The sequence below is a fragment of the Ambystoma mexicanum genome, chromosome 8 (genome assembly GCF_040938575.1).
Source record: "Ambystoma mexicanum isolate Mex_15411 chromosome 8, UKY_AmexF1_1, whole genome shotgun sequence".
In the NCBI taxonomy this organism is placed as follows: Eukaryota; Metazoa; Chordata; class Amphibia; order Caudata; family Ambystomatidae; genus Ambystoma; species Ambystoma mexicanum.
The window spans coordinates 89006142-89030043 of NC_090929.1; the positions used below are offsets into that span (position 1 = coordinate 89006142).

General features: G+C 47.1%; 1 protein-coding gene across 8 annotated transcripts in view; it reads right to left on the reverse strand.

Moving 5' to 3' along the window:
* Window positions 1–23902, reverse strand: part of RALGPS1 (Ral GEF with PH domain and SH3 binding motif 1) — a 2625553-nt gene that overhangs the window by 1407419 nt on the left and 1194232 nt on the right. For all 8 annotated transcript variants that reach the window (XM_069609374.1, XM_069609372.1, XM_069609376.1 and 5 more), the window contains one exon: window positions 1710–1802. In XM_069609374.1, coding sequence (XP_069465475.1) covers window positions 1710–1802 — 93 coding nt within the window. The remainder of the gene's footprint in view (window positions 1–1709; window positions 1803–23902) is intronic.

Here is a 23902-nt window from a genome sequence, read left to right on the forward strand (position 1 = left end):
TGTTTGGGTCTCTCATCACTTTGCATTTTGCTACACTGGAATGGGGCATTTTGCTTCATTGCCCATTTTAGACTTTTATTTAAAAGTATACAATGGACCAGGGGTCTGCAACATTTGCCTCTCCAGATATTTTAGACTACATCTGCCATCGGACCTTGCCCACATAGTCTATGGTGCGGATCATGGGAGTTGTAGTCCAGAAATATCTGGAGAGCCGCAAGTTGCAGACCCCTGCAATAGACCATACAAGTTCAAACATTTGACTGGTCGAGGGAACATGCTGAACAAAACCACCAGATAAAATAAATGTGTCTCCTTCAGTTTCCAGGGACCACTTTCTTAGGTCCAACCGTATGTGATGCAGGCCACACTGTCAAGAAATCCTGACTACACCAGCGCCTACCGAAGGTGTTGCATGGGCCTCTCCACGGACGTCAGCTTCTCCCTAATCCTTCAAGTGCTGAGCCTACTACTCTCAACAGTGAGGAGTGCTGAGCCTACTACTCTCAGCAGTGACAAGTTGCGAAATAGACGATAAAATGCGACGCAATGAAACAATGAGCACTCGCTCTTTTACTGTTCATGCAACAGGTCACAGATCGTTTCCCCACAAAGTGTATTTGTGGGTGAAGATGCACACTTTTGCTTTTTGTTCAATGAAACCACTGTTAACTATAAATCTGAGATTCAATGCACTAGAAGAGAAATACACCAGTGTAAAATGTATTTAATCCCCCTAGGTCAGGGCTCTGCAAACCTTTGGCTCTCCAGATGTTTAGGACTACAACTCCTACCAACCCTCGTCACAACAGTCAATGGTGAGGGATCATGGAAGTTGTAGTCCAAAACATCAGCAGAGCCGCAGGCTGCAGACCCCCCCTGCCCTAGGTGGTACTGAGGTCTGGCCCAATTGTACAGTTATGTTTTCGAACGTAGCATCATGGGGCGAGGGAGCACAGGGGAATATGCCATACTCGGCAGCAGTTCTCAAGAAATGTCAGCAGCCCGCCAGAGAACGATGGATTTTACCAATCTCTGGTGTTGGAGCTAATTTGCACACCCACAATCCATTGCCCATCTGGCTCTGAACTGGAGGTGAGCTTCCAGCCATGGCTACTGGTATTAAGATAATTGACCTAAAAACATTTGCCCTAAAACATTTGATCGACATTTATTGACCTTTTTTTAGGTCAAATTTAATGAAATATATATGTAGGAGTGGGTAAGGGTATAGATTAGGTTGCAGGGAAGTGGGTGGGGGGTTGCAGGGGTCCCCCGCATTTTAGACTGAAAAAAGGTCAAATAAAACCAATGAAATGTGATTAGGTCAAATGTTTTAGGTAAAATAGATCCGCACCTGGCTACTGGGTGACACTGTGCTGTGTGTGAATTTTCTTAAATAGCTTAATCTACATTCAGTATTATCCTACAAGAAATGTCATTCTTGGCCAATATTCCTAAGTGGCATCTGAAACGTTTTCAGGAGCCACACCGAGATCGCCACTCAGCTGTCTTCTGGAGCTCCGAAAGGCATTTGTTTCTAATAAACCTTTGCTCCAGTTCGGCAGTATCTACTTGGCCGGCCAAGCAGTGACCATCGCTCTGAAGTATGCGCAATAACAAGGCAAAGACGACCCAACTGTGCGTAAATCACCCCGCTGACGACACAGCCCTGTCCAAATGCCATGGGAAGTTAAGAGGAGTCTCACCGCCCAGGTTTTCGTGAGTCTGAAGATAGGCGCACTCTGCAACGCTGACACCACCGACATGAGCGAATGTAGGTTGCTCAGTTCCAGGAGTTTCTGCGAAGGAAAAACACAACACGGGTGCACATTAATGAGAGCAACAGGGAGACACAACTGCACCAAGATGAGCACTTTTCGCAACCAAGAGCAACAGTACAGCGCCTGTGTAAGCTGTGCTTATTTGCATATCACAAAGAACATATTTGCAATTTCAGAAATGATTGTCTACTGATCAAAGCACACTTGGCGCCTGCACAAACAACTATTTTTGTGTTTCGTGTTTCAAGTGCATCAAGCAGAAATGCTGTACAGAGGTTGCTTTGAATGGTAAACAGGAAGTTCGTGCTTGCTACGTGAACAGAAAGTGAGTTTTTTTAAAGAGAGGGCTGGGTGGAAAACTCCAAAACAAAAACTGCACCAATAAAAGGATAATGTTGAAGATTAACTATTGCAGACCCGGGAATGAGCGTGCGTGTGGGGTTCATCATAGGGGAGGTGGGATGGGGAGAAGATCAATGTCTGAGATTGATGTGGGTCGTCCAAGTTGATGGAGGCAGTGGTGGATTGTCCTAGATTTCCCAGAAGCCCTCTGCACCCGGGGCTGGGGTGGACTGGCCTACAGGGAACTCTGGAGATTTCCCGGTAGGCCTCTGCACCCTGGGCAGGGGTGGGCTGGCCTAAAGGGAACTCTGGAGATTTCCCGGTAGGCCTCTGCACCCTGGGCAGGGGTGGACTGGCCTATAGGGAACTCTGGAGATTTCCCGGTAGGCCTCTGCACCCTGGGCAGGGGTGGGCTGGCCTACAGGGAACTCTGGAGATTTCCCGGTAGGCCTCTGCACCCTGGGCTGGGGTGCGCTGGCCTAAAGGGAACTCTGGAGATTTCCCGGTAGGCCTCTGCACCCTGGGCAGGGGTGGACTGGCCTATAGGGAACTCTGGAGATTTCCCAGTAGGCCTCTGCACCCTGGGCTGGGGTGCGCTGTAGGCCTCTACACCCTGGCCAGGGTGCAGAGGCCTACCGGGAGATCTCCAGAGGTTCCTGTAGGCCAGCCCACCCCTGCCCAGTGTGCAGAGGCCTACAGCGCACACCAGCCCAGGGTGCAGAGGCCGACCAGGAATTCTCCAGAGTTCCCTAAAGGCCAGTGCACCCCAGCCCAGGGTGCAGAGGCCGACAGGGAAATCACCATATTTCCCTGTAGGCCAGTCCACCCCTGCCCAGGGTGCAGGAGCCTACCGGGAAGTTTCCAGAGTTCCCTGTAGGCCAGCCCATCCATGCCCAAGGTGCAGAGACCTACCAGGAAATCTCCAGAGTTCCCTGTAGGCCAGTCCACCACTGCCCAGGGTGCAGTGGTGGACTGGCCAGGAAATCTGACCAGGAAATCTCCAGAGTTCCCTGCAGGCCAATCCACCACTGCTCAGGGTGCAGAGGCCTACAGCGCACCCCAACCCAGGGTGCAGAGGCCTACTGGGAAATCTCCAGAGTTCCCTGTAGGCCAGTCCACCACTGCCCAGGGTGTAGTGGTGGACTGGCCAGGAAATCTGACCAGGAAATCTCCAGAGTTCCCTGCAGGCCAATCCGCCACTGGCCCTTACTAAACTCTGTCCTGTCAGGACCACCTTCAACCAATAACCTTCAGACTTCAGGATGGTTATGGGCGTTGAGTATTTCAGGCAGCACTTCTCCCTCGCCAGGTTCAGGTGCTTGGCCAACTACCTCCACCTCAGTGGTAGGCGTGTTTAGGGGAATATTCTCTGTCCCTCTTTTTGATTTTCTGACTCCCCTAGCCTTGGCTTTACCCTTTGGCTTTGGGTCAGCCTTGGACTTGGCCAGGGCAGCTCTTGTTTGTTGCCTTGTGCAGGGTCTCTCTGCTGTATCCCACACCTGACCTTAGTCTCTTAGGTCATTACCCAGCCGGGCCTTTCCAGGGACGTGCCTCTGTATGCTCACAGGAATCCTCACTACTATACCACTGATTGTTAAATGTACAGGCATTACTAGGAATATGAGAGGGGGCCATCAGCTAACGTGGTGGGCATCAGGGGAACTCTGGCAAGCTCCTCCGGGTTGACCAGTGTGGCATCTACCACAGTTCTGCTGGCTCCCTATCCCTAAAGGCAGGAGTGTCTACTCCAGCACACCGTCTTTAAAGTAGTGCTTGGTGCTGACAGGTATTGTAGCATAATCTTCTGAGATTGTTGGCTCCCAGGAACCCAGGTAAGACTACCTCAGATTCTATCCCACTGGAGAAGGAATCTGAGGAGAAGGCTGCCCCTGTGATAATGTCTTTCTCCTCATAGGAGGGGAAGGCCAAACTCACAGAATGGACCAGCAAGGTTTTGACCTTACATCTGGGGTCCCCCGTAACACTGTCACTTGCTCCACAAGCCACACAAGATCCACTGGGTCTGTGTACATAGGGAGACTTACTGTAACATGAGCTATGCTTTGGAGGGTTACTCCCACTACTCTGACTGTTCTCAGGCGTCTTACCCTTTTTAAACTTTTTGTGACCCTTTTGAGAGGAAGATTTTTCAGACCCCCACCCCACCCTCCTTATCTTTGTGCTTTCTCCCCTCCTACTTACCAGGAGCAGACTTGTCCTTATGGGACACTCTGTGTGACACCCATAAATCTGCTGCAATGACTAACGTTTGATCAGCACTTAATTACATTCATGTTTCTTTGACCCTACACATTCCACAACACGAGGAAGTCATCTATTAGAGGGGCAGATGATGATTGCCTCTTTACTAATGCAACATAATTACCATGGCCTATTCGCATACATTCTGCATGTAACGTATGAAATATAATTTGCCATTTGTATAGCGCCTTTTCCCATTGGTATGGTCTCAAAGTGCTGTGGGTGAACGCCCTCGGGGGAATGAAGTCCAAGGTATTGGAGATTCATCAGCGGAATTCAGCCAATACGAAGGTAGGTAGGAGTGGCCAAGTCCCTGTTAGCTACCCATGTCAAGCTAGCTAGTGCATGGATGTTGTGAGGTTGTCAGGAGGGTATGCGAGTGCAGTAAACTGATTATGTTACCAGCTAGACTGAATTTTTGTCATGGGGCATAGCTGCATTCTATGGACAGAGTTGTTGTGCGATGTGTCTTCAAGTAGTGCATGACAGCAGATGCGAGCGAAAGCTATTACTGTAGTATTTCCTTGACTGCGCTTTATGCATTATTTGACAGAATGTGGTGCTCTCTATTAAATGATACATGGCCAGAATGACACTTTACATTGAAATCATATGCAATGTCAAACAAGCAAAACAAAGTAAAAACAGAAATTCCTCAGGCACCCTTCTCGAGTGAAAAAAGTACTATGTTTGTATGGCGAAAGTTACTTTAACTTCAAGTACACGCTTTCTTATATGTATAGCAAAATCAAATGTGTGTTTTGCGAAAAGTAGTGCTCTGTAAGGACAATGATAGAATGTGAATTTATTGGCAAAGTTAGAGTGCATATCATAAACCACAGCATAACTTTATTCATGGACAGACCAACATATTGTGTGATTACTATTAAATGTAAAATTGGCCTACATTTTCCTTTTGTATCTAACATTGAAATTCTGTGAATTCAGAATGAACTAAAATGTGCATGTCCTGCCAAACAACCATCTAGTTAAACTCTTTGTAAAGCCAGAATCCTCATACCCGACTTACATACCATTACATCAATGATTAGTAGATTAATGGCCCATCTGTGTAAACAATAGGCCCTGTTCATTAACAACAAGAAATACCTTAAAATGAATGTACTTTGCTTATGAAATCAAAACCATGGTTGTGTTCTTGTATCTAATATGAATGACACCCATATTACATTGATTAATGCATGCCAGGTCACCAGTTAAGTGTACTTTTAAAAGTCCTCTGCTCTTAAGAGTGGAGAGCATTAAGTTTCACAAAGAACCCTGTCTGTTTCAATAAGTGTCTCGTGTCCAACAGAATGTCTTTCTCAAAACACACAAATGAAACGCAACTTGGAAATGTACAGAACAAAGCCAACTTAATATGGTGCAGGACAGATGACAATTAGTGATCATTTTTGAACTGTTTGTCCAATTAGGAAAACAAATACAGACATGGGCTGAGCAGAAACCACTGATTGTAGGCATGTAAACGGAAATATGAAATGTATTATGACTTATAAGTCATTTGCATATTGCAATAACTCCACATCCAAATAATTCCAATACAAAATGTCATGGGAAATAGGCTAATAAAAGGTCTAACTGTACACAAGATTGGCCCTGTATGGATTTTCTCACTGCCTGTGACATGCACCCAAATTGGCTGATACCTTAAATTGCATCCCTGAAGGAGGACTGTGCCCAAAAGGATTTCCTAGCTGAGGATAATTGCTTTATCCCCTTGAGGCCTTGGTTTGGGCAGCCTCAACATGCCCTCGAGGTCGGAGAGCATTGCTTGGAATCCAGGTGGGATAAGGGCTTTGATGCCATGGCATTCTATTTTGACATTGCGTTTTACATCTACACCAATGGACGGAGGATATTCATAAGCGATCAAAAATGGTATCGCACCAAAAGCTTGTAAATAAAAAGCTGAATACGGTAAAAAAAAACATAGCCCATAATGCCAAACAAGGGGAGTGGGGGTTGCAGGGGTGTCCCCCTCGTCCCTTGTTCAGCATAATGGGCTGCGGGGGTTCCCCTACATATATCAAATGTAAAGCGGGGGCCAACAAGGCACACTCGGTAAAGCTCAAGTTACATAACGCGAGTAAGTCGGATCCCGCAATTTTGTAACTCAAGAATTTCCAATACGCTCTTTTAACGTAGATTCATCAAAAATACCTCGATTTCAGAAGATGGCCTACACCAAGAAACACATGTCCTTTTTGTAGTATTCCGCTTTATCTGCTCACAATCTATTCTAATTGGCTATTTATTAATAAATCTTGATTGTGCTCGTTAGTAGGGTTAATTTCATTCCCCACCTCAACCTCACCTACAGCAACTGACATTCACAGACACACACACAAACACCTCCATGTCTCATTCCAGAGCTGCCTCACAAGCCCATCAATACATGAGAAAGGAACAAACATGCACATTATCAGTACTCATCATAACTTGAACCTTTTCCTTATCACAGAGGTATGATCCACCCCAGTTTCACAAGCATCTATGAGAAGCTCCTGCCAATGACTAAAATATCATACATTAACCACACAGCGGATGGCAGCCTCGGCATTAACCTGAAACCATCACTATCTCACACATACGCGTGAACACACACACACACACACACACACAGACACACACACACCCATCTCCCTCCCCCCCATCTCATCCTTCAGAATTTCCAACACTTATAGCATCTATGGCAGGCAATCCAATCTCCCTGCCACACCAGCAACCAAAACCATGACAGCCTGCCAGCACAATCTCCCTTCTTCATCCCAACCTTCCGGTAAGTTCATCTCTTGTATGCTTACCACCTATGCTCATTGACCGAACCAATCACACTCCACTACATTTCCACGTCATACCCTTCACCTCATCACCCCAACAAAGAGTAACCCAAAAACTCATTCATCGCATCAACTGCTTTCAGAATCCTACCAATAGTCTCACTGTGCGAACCCTTAATGTTTCTCCAACCATGAAATTTAAGGGATATCCGCCTTTACAACATCACTACCACTTCAGACCCAATAAAACCTGTGCACCCCAAGACTTAGAAAGATGATCAAGGCCAAAGAGTCTGATCCTTGGTGCACATCAAGTAGCAACAGAAATCAAAGACACGTAAGAAAATGGGACAAGACCTGCCACTGCACTAAGACTCCAAAAATCTGACTGCTACATCCAAGTAAGAAATAGGGTTGAAAAAGTGTGGCGCGGAACCACCAGGATTTTCTTTTTAATTCAAACATCCCACATGGTGTTCGTTGTGGGATACGGGTGGCCAAAGTGAGCCATATGTATGTGTTGGTCACTCTGGATTTCATTAGAGCATCTGTAAACATTTGTATACCATTTTTAAGAAGGCTTTCACATGGCTCTTGAAAACCAAGACTAGCAATAAAGGCACAACACACACCCTTGTTCTTAAAACTGTGGACCTTATTTACAAGCTGATCTCAATAAGCTGACAACCCTGCTGCAGTCTCTACCCCTCCTGTCGCCTCCCAGGCTCTTTGCAATGTCCTTGCCTCTCACTTAATTAAAAAAAACCAGGACATCCTGTCCACCCTCTCCACCCACACCCCTCTTCTTCCCTCTCCATCTGTGCTTGCTGACCCTCCTTTAGCCACCCTCCCACCATCCTTCTCGTCCTTTCCTCTTTTCACCCGACGAGGTCGCTAGACAAGTCCGATCTATGAAAGCCTCTTCAAAACAGGTCCATCCCTGTTCCTCTAAAACCATCAAGGACCACATTGACACCCTCGCTCCGGCCCTTGCTGATTTTTGCAACCACTCCTTTGCCTCTGGATCCTTCCACTCCCCTCTAAAGCACTCCTTTGTGCATCCTCTTCTCAAGAAACCCACAGCTGATCCTTTTTGTCCAGCTAACTATCGCCCAATTTCCATTACTCCCTTTCTTGGCAAACTCCTGGAAACGTTGGCCATCTCTCAGCTTAACCTACGTTGCAATTCTGTTGGCTGTCTCCATGAGCACCAGCCTGGCTTCAGAGCTGCCAGAAGCATGGAAACTGCTCTCCTGAACATATGTGAAGATCTGCTCTCCACCCTTGACTCTAACATTCCCCCTGTCCTCATCCTCCTCGATCTCTCTTCTGCCTTCGACACGGTCAACCATACCATCCTGCTCAACCGTGTCTGTGAAAACTTGGGTATCACTGATCAGGCTCTGGACTGGCTGACCTCTTTCCTCTCAGATCGACCCTCCCAGGTCCAACTTGAGTCCTTCCTTTCATCTATCTTCCTCTCTACCTGTGGTGTTCCCCAGGGGTCTAACCTCTCGCCCTGGCTTTTCAACCAATACCTGGCAACTCTCGCCCACTGCATTGCCACTTTCTGCTCAAATTTCCAGGGCTAGGCTGACGACACTCAACTCATTTTCAGGCTGCCCTCTGCCACCTCCTCTCCCTCTCTCATCTCTGATTGCCTAACTGCCATTCAGGATTGGTGTGCCAATGATCTTTGTCTGAATGCCAGCAAGACGGAGATCCTCCTCATCGGCACACCTTCACCCTCCTTTCCCCTCACTCTCTGGCTGGCCTCCCTTGGCCCTCCTCCTACCCCCACCTGCAAGGCTAAGAACCTTGGGGTCATCTTTGACTCCACCCTTTCCTTCTCCGCCCACATCTCTGAGGTCTCTAAAAAGTCAAATTTCCGACTGCAACTCCTCAGAGGTACTCTGCCTTTCCTCTCCTTCCCCCAGAAGCTCATGGTATCCCAAGCTCTGGTTCTCTCTAGCTTGGACTATTGTAACAGCCTCTTTCTAAATCTACCTGCCTCTACTGTCCGCCCTCTGCAACTAATCCAGAACAGGACTGCGAGATCGTATCTCTCCAGCTCTGAAATCTCTTCACTGGCTCCCAGTGGATGCAAGGATTAAATTCAAAACCCTCCGCATTGTCCACAAGGCTTTCTGGGGCCTGGGGCCAAAATACCTTCAGCTATCCCTCCGCAAATACCTCCCCTCTTGAGCTCTTCACTCCTCTACCTCCAGCTCCCTCAGGGTCAATCGTTTTTCAAAGAAACAAACTTGGGTAGAGCTCTGTCTTCGTCGGGGCCTCCCTCTGGAACAGCCTCCCTGCCACTCTAAAACTTGAGGAGAACCGTCTCCGGTTCCGGAAGCACCTCAAGACCTTCCTCTTTTCTTCTGCCTTCGTTCCCCCTCTGCCCTGCTGATCTGTTCTCTCTTGGCACCGTGCACCTGGCCACTCTGTTGGGCCCAGGTACCTGCTCACCCTCCCACCCTCCCGCACTGCCTCCGGGCCACCCCTTGCACTGGGGTCTGTATCTGTACCCATACAGTCCCCCCCTTTTTCTTCCTGCACTTATCAGACCTACCCTGTCTGCTGCCTTAAACCTAGCACTTGCAAATTGCTGCCTTCATTACCACTGTTTGTTGCCTTTATTACTTATTTATTGTTATTTATGTTTCTCCTCTGCTTCGCACTTTCCACTTCTCCCCCTTCCATGCGCTTTTCCCCTCCCCCCTCTCCCATGCACTTGCGCGTTCTCAATGTCACTGGGCCTAGTAAGATCGTTGTTTTGTTCTCCCCTGTTCCCCTCCCTTGCCTTGTTGCGCTCTGAAACACTTGTGTACGAGCGCGATAGAAATAAAATATCAATCAATCAATTGGTCGAGTTCAATACAAGCTGATCCCAATTGGTCGAGTTCAATACCCCCAATATAGTGGGATGCACCTCGAAATCCCAAATGCCAGGATAACCACCAACACCAAGGACAAGGAAATGGGGTCCTCTAGGATTTACCAAGCAACTGGGGTGTGTTGGCTCTGTTACACCACGCCCACACTTTGAGCCCTATTCTGAAAGGAGGTGGAGCTCGTCTTCTTGACATCCTTACCATTGCTTACACTGTCTAGAGCAGGTGCCGGCAACCTTTGGGTCACCAGAGTGAATAGACTGCAACTCCCATCAGCCCCAACCAGCCAGAGTTCATGGAATGATAGCTTATTTTTAACGCGCGTAATACCCAGAGGTTTCTAAGCGCGGACCCGGGGATCGAACCTGTGTTGCTCCGTGTTGTTCCAAGGCCAGCACGTTGTCCCTGAGCTATCCTCCCGAGATCACGCGAGCTGTAGTACAATGCATCTGGAGAGCCACAGGTCGGGCACCACTGGTCTAGATAGAGCAAGTGGGCTGGGCACGGTTCCATGTGTTAATATCCCCGCAAAAATATCGTCATACAAAAATATTGCCATATTTTTGTGGCAACATTAATGCATGGAACCTGCGGGGTACACTCCTGCAACCCCTGAATTATTTTTAAAGGAGCGAGTGACACCCCCGTAACACCCGCTCCTAATAACCTCAAAAATGATCCCCCCAAAAATATTGCCCATGGCCGTTCCAGACGACAGCGATATTTTTGGTGAGGCTAATATGTAGTGATACCCTGGGCACTAGTATTCTGTTTTTTTTTTCCACTGGGATGTGTATTCCTGCTTTTGTAGATGCTCAGACCTAAAATAATAGAAAAAGTACCATTCACCCTGCGGCCATTTTGAACCTCACCTTTGCCAGAGCGCACAAATGCGGAAAATAGCAAATTAAAAGAAAATGAAATCACTTGCCGGCACGATTCCTGAAGCCTTTTTACAATGTGCTAATGTCATTTTGTGAAACAATTAGCAAACACAAGCCAGCGGTAAAAGCGTCAACCCTGACAAAAAAGATTCATTTATATTTTAAAAAGTTGCAAAAGAAAAATACATCTAGAGAGTCTAGCCCTGCAATTTCTTTTATATAAAACAGACGGTTTCCCGGGCCTCATTTCTCACTTGTCAAACTGTTCGTGCAGCCGCCGCGCAGTGATCCTCAAAGTGCATGCGAGCACTTGGAATCAAGCTGGTTACGCAACAAGTTTCCGACAGCGAGTTGCCAGGGAAAAGGAGAGCCGGGATGGGCCCATTCTGAAATACCTTTGGGCAATCAACTGGTGCAGAAAAGTGCTATGGCTTCCAGTCAAAGCTCAATTTAGACACATCAGAACCATCCAATCATTAATTGGATTGGCGCTGCGTCATCATCACGTAAGCGTCTGAGCACTCCAGGCCGTCCCAAAAGGGGGGTGGGGAGGCTGCGTGCAGGGCCCAAAGAGGGGGCGTAGCCTTTTCATCTGAATATGTTCAAATAATTCTATAGGATCAAGTCAGCAAACATTAAGAGCGGGAGGACCAACCAGTCAGCCTTCAGGTGCGCTGGCCTACAGCTCCCATGATCCTGCACAGCTGGCAATGCTGAATGGGGTTCATGGGAGCTGTAGGCAACGTCTTGAAAGGTTTGTAGGTGTGGGGCATTGCATGGACTTGCGTATGTTTCTCTTTTGCCCACAGAGGGGCTAGGCCTTGTCAACCTTGGCAGTTGTAGCTGCCCACTGCTCTGCTGAGCCTGGGCACTGATCGCTGTTCTGGGCATCTGAGTTTACTGTAGCATAGCCTCGCTGGTCCCAGTTGATACTGGCGCATGGCTGTGTTAGGTCAGATGCCGCCTCTACCCAGTCTTAGATGGCCTGCTCCATTTGATCCTTTTCCATTCTTGCAGGTATTGGTATGACCCAATTGGTGTCTTGGGTTCCAGGACGGTGACCTATTTGTTTATGTTTTTATTTTTACATTTAAAGCAGCGCTCCAATTTATGAGAGCATTTATAAAGCATGTCATTGTATATAAAGTCATAGGTCCCTCTAGGTGGCAAAGAGTGGTCAGGGGCTGACGTTCACTTAGATCCCCGTGTAAAGAGCCAGGTTTTCAACTGGCTACGGAAAGTCCAGTCGGATTGCTCAGCTCCTATCGCTGGCGGTAATTCGTTTCAGGGATGTTGCTAGGTCTGGAAAAGATCCGGGGCTGCACTAATGTGGGGACTGGGGGCTAGCTAGTCTTTTGGTTGTAGCCCCTGAGCTTATATCCGGGGCTACAACCAAAAGACCTGGGGCCGTAGCCCCCTCAGCCCCGCCTAGCAACGACTTTGTGTTCCAGTGTTTCGCTGCGATGACAGGGAAGCTGTACCCCGCTGCTCTGGCACGTATGAATCTTGGAGTGATGAGACGGTGAGCGTAGTGGGATCTGGTTGGTCACAGAGCTTGGGCTTTTGTGAATTTCTGTACAGGGTATGGGGGCGGAGTTGGAAAGGCACGTGTGAGTGATAGACCTTCCAGTCGCATGGCATTGTCTGAGTACATATACCTGTCATTCACATGGGAAACGTGAGTCATGACTCTCCTGCTCTCCTGCCTGTTCCTCGTCACTTGGTCTACGGTCCTAATGGGGCACTGGGCAAGTGCCCATTTGCCCTCCCATAAAAACATCTCTGTGCGGTTACTTCCCTGGGCGATGCCCCCCAAATGCGCAAGCGCAAGCCGAGCCCGGGCAGTAAAGAATATCAATAGTCTGGCAGGCAGGCTACAGACAGCGCCAGCCGCAGACTGGAGCTGGAAGTCATTGTGATGAGGGAATCACCCAGGTGCTGGCCTGGATCATGTCGCTTGCTCATAATACAGTCTCGTGAGGGAGTCCAGGCTGTTCAACACTGCTTTTATATAACGCTGGCTGACCCTGCGGCTTCAGATTGTGGGGGGATACATGGCATTATATCCCCCCTGCTTAAAATTGTGGGGGGGGTTGTGTCCCCCCCGTTTCCTACGCCCATGCCTATGGGCTCCAAAGCCTGGATCAGAAGGTGCTTTTTACGTTGTGTTTTATACACTCTCCCCTCCTTGCCACTCGCCATAACTTAACCAAAAAAGACAGGATGCGCCCCCTTCATTATAGACTTTCTTTGTTAAAAAAGATAATACAGCCTTTAGATTTTGCCGGTGCACCAGTCACCTGACTGAATGAAAGATGTGCTATTAATAATGAATTTCACCGCTATGAAGTGAAGTGTGATAGGCTACATCACTCATTCAGTGGGTTTCTCCTTCCCAGTCAAATCAACATGGCAACCCCGCAGCACCGTTTTTGTTTAGGACTTTAGGTGGTGCTTAAGCGCAACCTGAAATCCCAAACTGGCGCATTAAAGTACAGGTAAGAGGACGATGACACGTGAGAAGGGACACACAGCTTGTAGGTGTTTGGTTATACTGCCCTCGCACCCCACACACATACACCCTCCCTGCTGGGATCTCTTTAGGTAGCTCTAACCAGCATTAATAATAATAATAATAATTACGCATTTATATAGCGCTACGAACCCTTGGGTATCTGAGCGCTGCTTATTATTGCCCACGGTGTCGACCTCGGAAGGATGAAAGGTTGAGCTTGGCGCTGCCTGGATTCGAACCTGCGCATTAACATCAAGCTTTGGTCTGCCATTGTTATTTCTAAGCAGGATTCTAGGAGTCAACGGCTGAATTGCAGCTGCCACGTTATTTACATCTGTCCCTTGCACTGAAGCTCTAATAAAAAAAAACAAGCATTGACAAAGCCAACAGTTTTGAGGTGTGTCTGGGTATTAGAGGGGCATTTGTTAGGCACTGCTATCATATGTCCAGTGACTCACACCGTTTTCCAGATTTTGCCATCTCAAGCCCATTATGGCAGCGTCTGACACACGCCTGCACATAAGCCAAGACTGTGGGCTCTGCCAATACTTGTTCTTTAAGGAGTCGGACTGCCATGAGGGCCTTTTCGGCAGAGGGCAGGTGCAAAGGCTTCTGGCGTGCCCCACGCGTGTGTCCTATGCCAATGTATAGGCTGGCAGGAAAGCGCCAGCGATTCCTCTTACGCTTGAAGCTCCTGCCGGGAGAATTGGCACCAAGAAGGTGTTTACGCTTCTCATTCCTTTCTCCCACATTGATGGCAGGGAAATAATTATTACTAGGGGAGCAGGTGTAAGTTGCTGCCAGTTTCATTAGTGAATTAACTTCCAAAAGAGTGAAGTAACTGAGCAATCAGATTCACGCAAGGAGTGAGATGCAGACAATGCTGTGATAGGAATATTCTGCAACTGAAATGATGTGGTTGAAGCAGGTATTTTTATTTATGTATTAATTTATTTATTGATCATTTATTGATCATTTGTAAGGTGCTTTATACAACAGAATTGTATGCAGTAAGACTGGAAGGGAGCTTTGGTGCCTTCTTATATAGCAAGAATGAAAGCATCTGTGTTCTTTTCAAGTATATATAGTTTTGTAGCCCCTCTTTTTGTGGCATTGATGGCAGGAAGAATTATCTTATTTTGTGCATTCTGAAGCATAGTGTGTGCTAGGTAAGCTGGCTAATTATTCATCGGTGTTCATGTGTGAGAGTGTCTTCTTCATGGTGACAATAGTGTGTTCAGAGTGCCTCTTTTGCCAGTGCACACAGAAAACACAACTTGCATGCAGTGCACCAACAGTGTCAGCACATGCATGCGGTGCACCAACAGTGTCAGCACATGCATGCGGTGCACCAACAGTGACAGCATGTGCATGCAGTGCTCCGGCAGTGCCAGCACGTGCGTGCAGTGCACCAACAGTGTCAGCACGTGCATGCGGTGCACCAACAGTGCCAGCACGTGCATGCAGTGCACCAACAGTGTCAGCACATGCATGCAGTGCACCAACAGTGTCAGCACATGCATGCGGTGCACCAACAGTGTCAGCACATGCATGCGGTGCACCAACAGTGACAGCATGTGCATGCAGTGCTCCGGCAGTGCCAGCACGTGCATGCAGTGCACCAACAGTGTCAGCACGTGCATGCAGTGCACCAACAGTGCCAGCACGTGCATGCGGTGCACCAACAGTGTCAGCACATGCATGCGGTGCACCAACAGTGTCAGCACGTGCATGCGGTGCACCAACAGTGTCAGCACGTACATGCGGTGCACCAACAGTGACAGCATGTGCATGCAGTGCTCCGGCAGTGCCAGCACGTGCATGCAGTGCACCAACAGTGTCAGCACATGCATGCAGTGCACCAACAGTGCCAGCTTGTGCATGCAGTGCACCAACAGTGTCAGCACATGCATGCGGTGCACCAACAGTGTCAGCACATGCATGCGGTGCACCAATAGTGACAGCATGTGCATGCAGTGCTCTGGCAGTGCCAGCACGTGCATGCAGTGCACCAACAGTGTCAGCACTTGCATGCAGTGCAGCAACAGTGTCAGCGCGTGCATGCAGTGCACCAACAGTGCTAGCACAGTGCACCAACAGTGCCAGCACGTGCATGCAGTGCACCAACAGTGTCAGCACGTGCATACAGTGCACCAACAGTGCCAGCACATGCATGCAGTGCAGCAACAGTGTCAGCGTGTGCATGCAGTGCACCAACAGTGCTAGCACAGTGCACCAACAGTGTCAGCACGTGCATGCCCTCCCCTGCATGGAATTTTCAACTTTTGCAAAACGGACTGAAAAAGCAAACAGTAAGCACAGACCAAGTCCTGCCTTTCCTCTCTACTTTCACAATATATTTGGTAAACAATGTAAATGCCGCCGGCAAATACTTTGCAGGTGGCACAATGGATTCCTATGGAATCTGATTGTTATTAGCAGATGCTAAATGCAGGAGGATTCCAGAGGAATCCATCAGTTGTACTCTCACAAGAAAATATCATGCAGCCGTAAAATAAAGAGGTTTTGCAGGAGGAGTGGGAAGGATGAGGAGGACATGGAATGGTCAGCTTGCCTCCCAATCCACCTGCAAAACATTTTCAAGATGACCTTGATCCACAGAATCTCTGCCATCCTCACCACCAACATCTCTTGCCTAGATTACGCAAACTGCCTTCATCTAGGCGCACCAGTGTTTCCTACTTAGAAAACTACAGAGTCCAAAACACTGCAGCCTGCCTGCTCATCGAGCTCACTCCCAGAGAACACATCAGCCCCACACTCAGAGTCCTCCACTGGCTCCCTATTGGACGATGAACTACCCTTAAAGCCATGTGCAGCACTCACCGTGCCATCCACAACACAGGCACGGAATTCCTCCAAGACAAACTAACACTCTACTGACCCTCCAGGACACTCAGATCCGGCGCAGCCTTTCTCCTAGTTATCCCCCAATATAACTACACCAGCCTGGGTGGATCCTCTATCTCCGTCCAAGCTCCCACTACCTGGAACTCTATGCCCCTCCACATCAGCAACGTTGACATCTCCATGTTTTCAGAAAGGCCCTCAAAACCTGGCTTTTTCCTTCCCCCTCTTGAAACTCTCCCACTCCATACTGTGATTGCCCAAAGACACAAGTAAAGGCCGAGACCCAACTAAACACCTACTCTCCCAAATCACAGCAGATGCCGGCAGCGTTCGTAATGGCACACCATGAGACAGTTGCGACCCCCCCACAGACAATCATATTATCCGTCCCTCTGAGACCTCCGACCCCAAACCACCAACTCTACAAGCAATGCAATCTGGTCACTAAACAGTGCAGGTAAATCGGGTGTACCTTGGATGTGGCAACTTAAAGATGCAGGGACAGAATGCTTGTTCAGACGGCCGACTAGAGAAAGCAACGGTAGCAGGATCAATTTGAACAGGGGACAGATATAATTCGCACACTCAGCTGGAGGCCACTACCTAATTATCAAGGAGCATACCCAAGCACACAGAATGCTAAACCCATAGTTCACACTGGGGGTAGTGAGGAACTGCGCCACTTCAATTGGGGCTATTGGGTATGGAATGCACTTTAATAGCTGTGGGGGAAGAACAGAGACACACTAGGAAGCACTTAGACGGTTCTTTCTGTCGGGTACGGGAACAATACTATTGGTCTCAGCCATCGGTGGCAAGATCTATTCAGTTTAATTTATTTCCTATTGCACTCAGAGAAAGGTAGCAGCCAGGTCCTCTGCAAAGCTAGTATGCTAGCACTACCAAAGTTGCACTCGAAACAGATCTATCACCTTGAGAGACCTAAGAAAACGACACAGAACGAACAGCAGCCTGAAACTAAGGTATGTATAACTTGCACCACGCCTGTGTGCAGATGCCGAAGGCACGGCTCCCCATTCATGCAATCTAGAATGCAGCTATTGCTATGCAAATCTGGTCTAGCAGCTTGCGTAGCCGTCCACACTGAAACCCCTAATGTACCTCAACACCTCTGCCGTTAGTATACAGTGACAACCTACATAAAAAATGTGGTCTAGCTGGGCACACATTGAATCTCCTGCACTAGCGCTCTATCCTAATCCACAAACAGCACCCACGTGCCTGACCTCATACATGGACTTCGGTGCCCGAGGGCGTTCCAATTACAAAGCGCACCGAGGCCATACAAATGGGGAAAGGGTGCTAGATAAATGACGATTACAATTACAATTAAAATACAACAACACTTGCAACAAATAAGAACTTTTTCTGTGGGCTGTTGGCGATCGCGGTGGATGTAGTTGTTTGCTGTTTGTGCTGCTGTTTTGTGGTGGTGGTTGGAGAGACTGCAAGATTTCTATCAGCATGCTCTCAGTATTCGTGGAACAGCAGAGAATTCATAGGGCCCCTATGTGTCACGTAAATCTGCCAGATGCTATCATCTGCTTATAACAAGTAGTCGGCAAATAGTGATTTTGCTGCTATTTCCAGGGGGTGAGTCTGTGTGTTTTGAACTCATCATACAAACTAATAGCAAGAGCATGGAGCTAACCAGGAACCTTTGTAATTCTCTCACTAAAAACTGGGTTGGTTACAATGTTTACAAGTTCAGGTCCATAATCTGCCAATGGATTTCCAAGCCATTTAAATTCAATAAGAAATGCTCTTATTGCAAGATCCTCTGGGACTAATCTGCAACAATTCGTCCCTTCCTTGGACCCACCCCCTTCGAGGCTAGGGAGGCGAGCCCGCTAAGCAAAACCCTCCCTAGGGCTTTAGGAAAGCATACCTCACTGGAAGTGACCCTCCCCCGCCCCAGGGGACAAGGTACTCCCACTCCCGTGTGGAACTCACCATGAAATAAAGAATATATGCATACATGGGAATTCAAGAAGAAGAGATTTTCTCTAATCATGGGATTCAAAACAATCTTGATGACAGCCACAGACGTTTGCCTCAAGGCAATGATGGTTGCCTGGAGGACGTGACAGTAGATCCTGTCCAACAAGTCCCCTCATGTTCACAGAATACAGATAAGAAGGAACTCTGCCTGGAATGGAGGAGAAGAGATCTGCTGAGGGGAGCCTCTGACATAAACACGTCAGGCGGAGGTGTGGCCATGCTTATCAGTGGACACAGCTGTTATAGAGAGCAGTGTTGGCAAAGGAGAGAGTCGCTGTAGAGCAGGTGATGAACCACAATACCACAGCAAGACCTGGGCTGAGAAAGCCCAGTCCTGGCTGGACGAGCGACCACAGCAAAGATGTGGTGTGCGGGGAGCCCAAGCAACAACGTCGAGCCAAGTCTGAAATGGAGGAATGACTCCTCTGCTCGCAACAGTGAATGAGCCGGTGAGGAAGGCAACACTGAGCTACCCTTGGAGGATGCCGGAGAGCGGAAGTAGGTGAGAAGTTGAGCAAGTGGAAACCACCTCCCCTGAGCAAGCCCCCTTTCAGAGAAGGTACACAGGGTGTTCACGGTGGAGGGGGAAAAAGAGACCAGAGGGGAGCAAGGGAAGTGGAAAGCTTTGCCTCAACCTCATGTCACAGGTCACAGGCCTTAAGAAAAAGGAAGATACGACTAGAACAAGTCGAGGAGAAAGCCGAAGATATATGAGTGAACCATAGGAAGAGATACCAACCAGTTGGTGGAAAGGGATTGAGGAGCCATTCCTTCACCTACACTAAATCAAAACTTCAATATTTTCAGGAACATGAGACTTTGTGGGTGGTTGGAAACCCCGATTTCTTTGTTGTAAACACTTTTTGGACAAAGACAACGGTTAGCAAAGGCAAGAAGAAATATCTTGCAGACCAAGGAGAAGTCAAGATTACACGAACGATAAAAGCAGGTTATGCTGCTAAGTTGCGGCTCCTTTAGTGGTATAGTCAGGTAGAAGATAGGTTTGGACAGAAGACTTTATTTATTGTTTTGATGAGCACCGTAGTATAGTTTTGTAGGGAGGGAATCGCTCTTTAGCTATGGGGATAGAAAGGCATTTCTAGTATGCTCATCCTTTTTGCATATGCTTGCATAATAGCCTGGCACTTAAGGGGTTAGTTTGATATTAATAAAACACCTTGAACACAATGTTCTCTGGTGTGAGTCCTTCTTCTGGTGCACCACACCTCCCCCTTTACTGCTTCTTTGGAGTGATTATGATGTGTGTGATGCTGTTTGCTCTGTTATCATTGCAATGCTCTTGATCTCTGTTATGATATATGGTCAATCACCGGTGCTGTTAACACATATCATGCAAGTGCCCTGGAGTGTTGCGTTACGACTGATAAACCTTCAGTAACCATCAAAGCTCGGCTTTGATGTGGATGTGGTTCATCGTCTCCAAAAGAATAGAATGGGGTACCAGATGTCCTGCCAACACAATGTCCTTTTGCAAACATTTGCCATATTGCAAGATCTGACACTCGTTTCGGCAAGGTAGGGTGACACCATTCCAGATTCATTATGAAAGTTATATACTATGATATACCCAATGGTTGCTTCCACTGATGAAATGCACACATTGCAGTCTCCACGTCTAACAGCCCGCATTACTTGCAGCAACTAGTCCGCCCCTTGCCATGGAATCCCACATCATCCTCAATGTTGGTAAAGACTGTCCTCAAACAGTGTCACACTCCTTCGTTTTCTCAGACATCATATTTCATCATGGGTGCTAGCTGGCCTTGAATGTCAAAGCTCTTGACACATTTGGTTTGTAACCCTTCCACAGTGTTAGGACCTTTTACACATGGATGCATCTTGAGCAACACATCCAGGTAGCAGGCATACCGTGCAACATGCGTGCATTTGTGTGCTTTTTCCTCTTGTCAAATATGCTTGCCTGTGATGATTTGTTGTAAAGTGCTCTCACTGTATCACACTTCCCAAAGTTAAGGAATACCAAATCCATCAATAACAGAGCAGGAGGCAAGAAGTAATACCATGCATAGGTGCATCTCACCGGGCCGTCCAACAAATCAATCACATGACACTGCTGAAGCATTATTAGTTTCTGCGCAGGACATTAGAGACCCACATCTAATGTCACAACACATTTTGTATCTGTTCCACAAGTAGGTTGTATTAAATTATCCAGATGTCAAGAAATTCAACTGAATGGAACAATCTGCTGGGGTGGCTGGCATGACTGGCTGAACACAAATATTATTGTATTATTATTATTATTATTATTATTATTATTATTATTATTATTATTATTAATAATACTAATGACAATAATAACTGCATATCATTGATATAGCACTTTTTCCCAAAGTGCTGTATTTGCTTCTGCACTTCTTGCAATGTAGCACTGAAAAGAGTCCAGGTTGGAACACACTCAAGTTAAGGGTTTGGTTACCATGGATTATGTTGGGAGTCTGTAACCATTGCATCATCATCCATCCTGCTGGCAGATTCCGTGTGGGAATGTGTTATAATTCCAATTTTGCAGAGAAATTATTCCATTATTACTTCTCGAAAGGATTTCAGATCTTTAGCTCCTCTGTTAATATCGGAGTCCTTAAAACCTTATCTCTTTGGCTTTAGGAGCTTTGGGCCATTGAAGAGAGGAAGTCTGTCATGTTGCCGGGTAGTGTCAGTAGCTGACGATGGAGCGTGCATGCCTCATGCAATGTTATAGACTGACATGCATCTTTACCAACACAGTCTTGATAACAAGTCATGACAATTGCATGAGGGGTTCACGCTCTGCCAGCTGTTTCCCACTAGAAGTCCACATTATCTGCAGAACAGCACATGCATCCTCCTGTCACAAGGTTCACTGGCACATATACTCCTCAAGTGTCTTCCATGAGGCATTGAACTTGATTAGCGATAGCTGTCTCAAGCGGGAGAACTTTATCATAGTCGACTGAGGAACCAAGCTGCACCAAGAATTTGATGCATGTTGTGGAATGTGCAGTTAGCCAAAGCAGCTCTGAAGTGAAAGCTCACCTCTCTGCCTTAACTTTACTGAAGGTAAGGCACCACATGACACATGTCTTTCAGGTATGCACTCATGCCTAAGTGTTTGTGAAAAGCAGCAGCTGTTTGGGTCAAATGTGTATTTTCAACCTGCAAGGTATCAAACATTTTTGTCACACCTAAACACCATTTGAAAAAGGATAACACTTTTTGTGTTCTTGCTTTTGTAACCTTGTCCTGCCTGATGGTACTTGTCTATTTCCACTTGTCCTCTCTAGAAACATCATATTCAAATGTATGTTGGAACATGTGATGTAGTGTCTCTTAAGGCAAGGGTTTGTGGAAACAGCTGTTATTCTATCAAAAGCTTCTTGACCCTCCTCCTAAGTGTGTGTTCTCAGACCTTTTAGCTGTGTCCTGTAAGGTCTTAGATGGTGTTAGTAATGGTTACATGATGAAATGCCATAAACTGTTAATCAATCAGGAATCTACTCTGGAAGCACTAATACCAAACGCAAATTGAGTTAAAACTCAGCTTTGCCAGAAGGACTGGATTGAAAGTTGTGCAACCATTTCGAAATGTAAACCTTTTTCCCACATAGCTCAGCAACATACACAATTTGGAACAGTTGCTCCCTATCTGGTCAAATTTCCCAATGCCACCTGAAGGTCCTACTTTTTGAAATTTAGATTTCATTTAACCAAAGAAATTCCGGGTATTTTAAATAAACTACGAAAAGAGACGTCGAGTGCCAAATGAGTAGCTTATCTTGTCAAATACGGGCCTTTAAGCGTTTGATGATCTGCTACTCGGCCCTACATGAATTAAGCATCTTGCACTTTGAAAGATTTCTAGATAGTAGGGCCTTTATTGAGAAGTTTAGACTTCTATCGGGAAACCAAGTTTCACATGTGCTTGCAGTCGCCAGATATCAGTACAAACAAAATTTGACTCATCTGTAAGCTAACAGACATTCGAGCGTCTAATTTGTTACAATTTGTATTGAAGCAATTTTTTCCACTGTGTATAATATTTTTTGTAGATCTAAAATCTTGAAACTTTGAATGTTTTCTATGTAATTTATTTTTGTGAAAGGCTTTTTTTAAACCAGAGTGTGATTGGTTCAGAGAGACAGGATTAATGAATACTGCGTCCGTGTAACCAAAGTATCAAAGAGTATTTTCAGGGATGTTCTCAATATCATATCATCCTATCCTGCATCTTTCCTGTTATGGATTCCCTTGCACTGTCACTCAGCATATCCCATTGTGACACTTTAACCTCCCAAGAGCCTCTATTCAACAGTTATTGAATTCGGCCAGACTTGAACATTTGGTGTTGTTTCAGGAGCTTTTCCTGCACTTCACGGGGTAGTGTGTAAGGTTTTCTCATAGGATCCTTTGTGATATAGTATATCATGCAGTCGGCTCAGCATCCCCATGTTCTCCTCCCTGTGTCAGGTTGAATGTTTTATAAATGCCATCTGGTGAAAGGCTTGCATACTTCCTGGGTCACTCGAACACTCCTTGAGTTCATCACACATCCATGCACTGACTTCATTAGGTATGTCCCTGCAAAGCACTGGAACGTGCCTCCACTGAGAATGCTCGGCCTGAGCAGGGATTAATTGCCTCTTTTCAGATCAACACTTGTGTTATCCTCTTACATGTCAAACCGTGCCTTCACATTTCCACAGCCGTGTCCCCCGTGTTCCCCATTCTCATTGCCCTGCTCACATTTATCTGTCAGTTTAGTTTATGTTTTTTCTCTTCCACCTGTTCTCTTTTCCACCTTGTCTTCTCTTTCCAGCTATTCTCATTTTCCAGAGACCATCAGCTGGTTCACCCCAGGCAGGGGCACAACATGCCATGACTGCAGACAGTCCTTGTAATTGTAATTGTTTATTTGTAAAGCGCTCATACACAAGTGAAGTGCTTCAAAGCGCTTCAAGGCGGGAAGGGAACACAGGGATATCACCATTATTCGTAGGCCTTGAAGATTCCGAATGATCTAACAGCAATAACTAGCATACTAGTCCAGAGGCATATCTACTAGTGCAAGACAAAGAGTGAGGGGAGAAGCAGGGGGCGAGGGGGAGGAACATACAAGTAAAAGGTTGTTCATCAATGCGCCTATGCGTGCAGGCACAGCAAAGCTGAGGAGGGGAGTTAGAGGAAGACAGGACAGATAGACATGCTAAGTCTAGTACATTCAAGGTCGTACAAGTGAGCAGACAGACGTGCGAGGGAGGGGGAGGGGGACAAGTGCACCTGGTCCAGCAGGGTCCAGGGATAAGCGCATAGTGGGTGCCACTCAAATGGAAAGTATTCCGGGTGCAGTAATGCAGGTAGTGCAGAGGCCCGGAGGCAAGTGCAAGACTGGCAGAGGAGCCTGGGACCTGTGAGGCTCTGAAGGTGCACCAGGTGACCAGTCAGCTGACTGAACAGATTGGGGGTGAGAACGAAGGAGGGAAGCAGGAGAGAAGAGAAAGGAGGT